At 43.2% G+C, this 3,377-nt stretch overlaps 1 protein-coding gene across 1 annotated transcript; it reads left to right on the top strand.

The window, feature by feature from the left end:
• Positions 1-762: 762 nt before the first annotated feature.
• LOC104959965 (sodium/calcium exchanger 1-like) lies at positions 763-3,371 on the top strand (the record flags this gene model as incomplete). Its single annotated transcript, XM_010787879.1, has 2 exons — positions 763-870; positions 1,112-3,371. Coding segments are annotated over 2 exons (381 nt in total), but the record flags the coding sequence as incomplete, so codon positions are not given.
• Between the last annotated feature and the right edge of the window lie 6 nt (positions 3,372-3,377).

The following is a 3,377-nucleotide window of genomic DNA, read 5'->3' as shown; positions in this document are numbered from 1 at the left end:
CAAGTCAGTGAAGAGGACATGTGGCCAAATGGTGACACTAGGTAAAAGGTCATAGTAACACTAAAGTTAAAGGGGACCTATCATGCAAAATGCACTTTTGTACGTCTTTTATACATGAATGTGTCCCCGGTGTGTCAGGGAACTCACCAAGTGTCAGAAAACACAACCCTCTCTCTTTTTCTCCTTACCCAAATCTCTAAAAACGGGGCTGCAACGGATCTGATCCAGATTTGAAATATCTCTGACGTCAGAAACAAGGAGCTCCGCCTATATGGGCAACTCTCCACCTATCAGGGGAATGAGAGGTTGGGCCACGAACGTGTCCGTTCACACGAGACCGCTCGAAAGCGCTGGGGACGCTGTAGTACATATGCCAGGCCTGTAAGTGGCGCTGCAGTCACAGAATCAGCCCCTGCAAAAACTGTGCTGGAATAGAGCAAATAGAGCGAATGAGGCATGGACTAAAATGCATGATCTGTTTGGTATTTTGAAAAAAAAACTTCACAGACATGTTTTATATAGGTATGGCCCTACAATATATTATTAAAATATAGCATGATAGGTCCACTTTAAATATCTAATTTGCCAAATCCACAGAAATAATCCCTGCTTTCTCTCTCTCAGATATTCCTGTTTGCAGATGAGCTACCCTTATTTTACCAGAGACAAACAGCAACAATACTTGGGTTGGCTTGTGAGGTTTCCTTTTCACGAGAATCCATAGAATGTCCAAACTGTTAACTGTCTGTCTCCTTTTCTTTCACAGATACCTTTGCCAGTAAGGTGGCAGCTACCCAGGATCAGTATGCAGATGCATCCATTGGAAATGTGACAGGCTCTAATGCTGTCAATGTTTTCCTCGGCATCGGGGTGAGTCCCACTCATTAAAAGATAGAAGGATAGAGTGATAGATAGATAGAGTGGTAGAAAGATAGATTGAGTGATAGATAGATTGAGAGATTAAGTGACTTTACCGATTGTGTGATTCATCGCTGGTATAAATCCAGTTGTTGTTCCTTATGATTTACATGTTCGTTTTTGAGTGCTTACATTTAATGCCTCCACCGTTATAAAGAACCATGTCACTCAGTTTGATTGTGATGCTTGACAGGTGGCGTGGTCCATCGCAGCCATTTACCATAACAGCAGAGGGGAGGAGTTCAGGGTGGATCCGGGCCAGCTGGCCTTTTCCGTCACGCTCTTCACTATCTTTGCCTTTATCGCCGTCGGCACGCTGATGTACCGACGGCGGCCAGATATCGGTGGAGAGCTCGGAGGGCCCCGGACGGCCAAGGTCCTGACCACCATGCTGTTCTTCAGCCTGTGGCTCCTCTACATCCTCTTCTCCTCACTGGAGGCCTACTGCCACATCAAGGGCTTCTAAGGTGACAGGAGATGACGAAAGGGAAAGGTGGGACAGGAGGAGAACATGGAAGGAGTGGAGGAGGATGAACGTATGGATTTGGAAATGATGGCTGTCTCATTGATCAATCACTCCCTCCCTTTACGCAAGACTGAATGCCAGATGAATGGATGGATGTACAGATGAAGAAATTAAAGAGGCATTAAAGTATCTATAAACATACCTGAAGGAAATACGGATGCATGGAAGGGCAACGACAAACAGGAAAATCAAAAGGAGCAAGAGAGATAGCTCAGAAGATGGAAGAATCGCAGAATACACTTAAGAAGAAGTTTTTTGTCTTGATCTATAATCCAAACCAATCAAGTTGTCTTAAACCCAAACCCATTTCAAATACATAAACCCAAAACACCTACAATGTGTCAATGCTGGATCGACTATACAGAAACGAAGAAAATGAGGTTCAGCAAAACAAGGAGGTTAAAGAAGACCAATCTCACAGCTCCTCGGATATGTGGCTTTAACAACCGAAATCCCATTAATCCCCTCCAGTCGGAGCGATGCTATTCCCCCGTCCAATTAGAGTAACAGGCTTGAGTGTGACCGGAAAGGACAGACTAACTTTATTAGTGTGAACATGCATGGACAGACAATACTGGAAACACAATCAGAAGAAACCGGATGTATTGCCACAACTGTTTAATGACAACAAACTGTGCGTGCTGGTGTGTGACTGTGTTTCTGTGCTTGTGTGCTGTGGGAAGATGGTCCAGTACTGTGAAAAAAGCCCGCCTCTCTTTTTGCTGTCGCTGCGTGAGACTGAATATGCTTTCGTATTCAAGGTCTTTTTGACTCCCACTCTCCCAGCCTGTAGAATTGCTGACTCTTTTTGCGGGGAGGCCGCGTTTAATGATATCAAATGTTTTGAACATCGCTGAGAGCTGAGCGTACATTGCAGCTCCACAATTTTCCTTCTGAATGTCTTGGTTACGCCATACGCTCTCGAACAGGCCATCTTTCTGTTGCTTTATACAGTAGGTGTAAATGATTTAAGGTCTAATATGAATCAAGAAGGGGTTAGTGTGCTTTTACCTTTAATAAGGCCGTGTCTGAGAAGACAAAATGGCCGCTTTACCGTTTAAAACTGTTAGAGAAACTATAATCATTGCATAAATATCTCGGTAAATCTTGTGTGTTTTTGTTGGGGTCTTCTTAAACTGTGGAATTCTTTTACATGATTTTCCACCTATGAGATTCCCGCCATCATGTGTCAATCGTAACATTGCAAAAGACTTTCAAAAGTAGGTACCGCCCTCTGTGATACTCATAGTTTGCTTAACTGCCTCCGCCATTGTGTTTCTAACATTGATGCCGCTTTCCCATTGGTTCACTCAAACGCTTGTGTCGTTATCCCTGTGTGTCTTAAGCACCTCCCCCTGGCTGGTCAGTGGACCAATCAAAATCCTCAAGGGCTTTGTAAGAAACAACCACTAATCTGTTACCCTGACCCTTGATGTGTTATTCTTCACCTAGATTGGTCTTTTGGGGGCAATTTAACAGGGATTTGTATTCCATAGCATTACACACCACCTGCTCAGATGTTAGGACCTATATTCAGCTTATCTTAAAAAAAAGACTGCATGAAAAAATTGTCCGACCAAGTTAGATACATTTTGGCAAAAGCGACCCAAGGATCCAAAGTTCTCTGTCGGACAGGACTTTTCCCAGTTCATTACAAAGACTTCCTATATATTGTACCCAGCCTTATTCCAAATTAACTCATACATCTTCTTTCCCAGGCTGCCTCCACCCTAACTCTTAAAGAAGATACAATACTTCAGGTATGTGGATGATTCAGGCCTCAATCCAAAGGAACTAATGAACATCTGACTTTATATTTTGTCTCTTTTTTCAAAGCAATGCGTTTGCTCTTGACTGAAGAAACATTATGTAATTCAATGATTCATGCCAGCTTGGAAACCAACTCTTAAGCCGTCAGATGAAGGAATAGATA

This window comes from Notothenia coriiceps, unplaced genomic scaffold (genome assembly GCF_000735185.1).
Source record: "Notothenia coriiceps isolate Sejong01 unplaced genomic scaffold, NC01 NC01_scaffold00001279, whole genome shotgun sequence".
NCBI lineage: Eukaryota > Metazoa > Chordata > Actinopteri > Perciformes > Nototheniidae > Notothenia > Notothenia coriiceps.
Note: the sequence above shows the minus strand (reverse complement) of the source record. Positions and strands in the feature narration are given on the sequence as shown.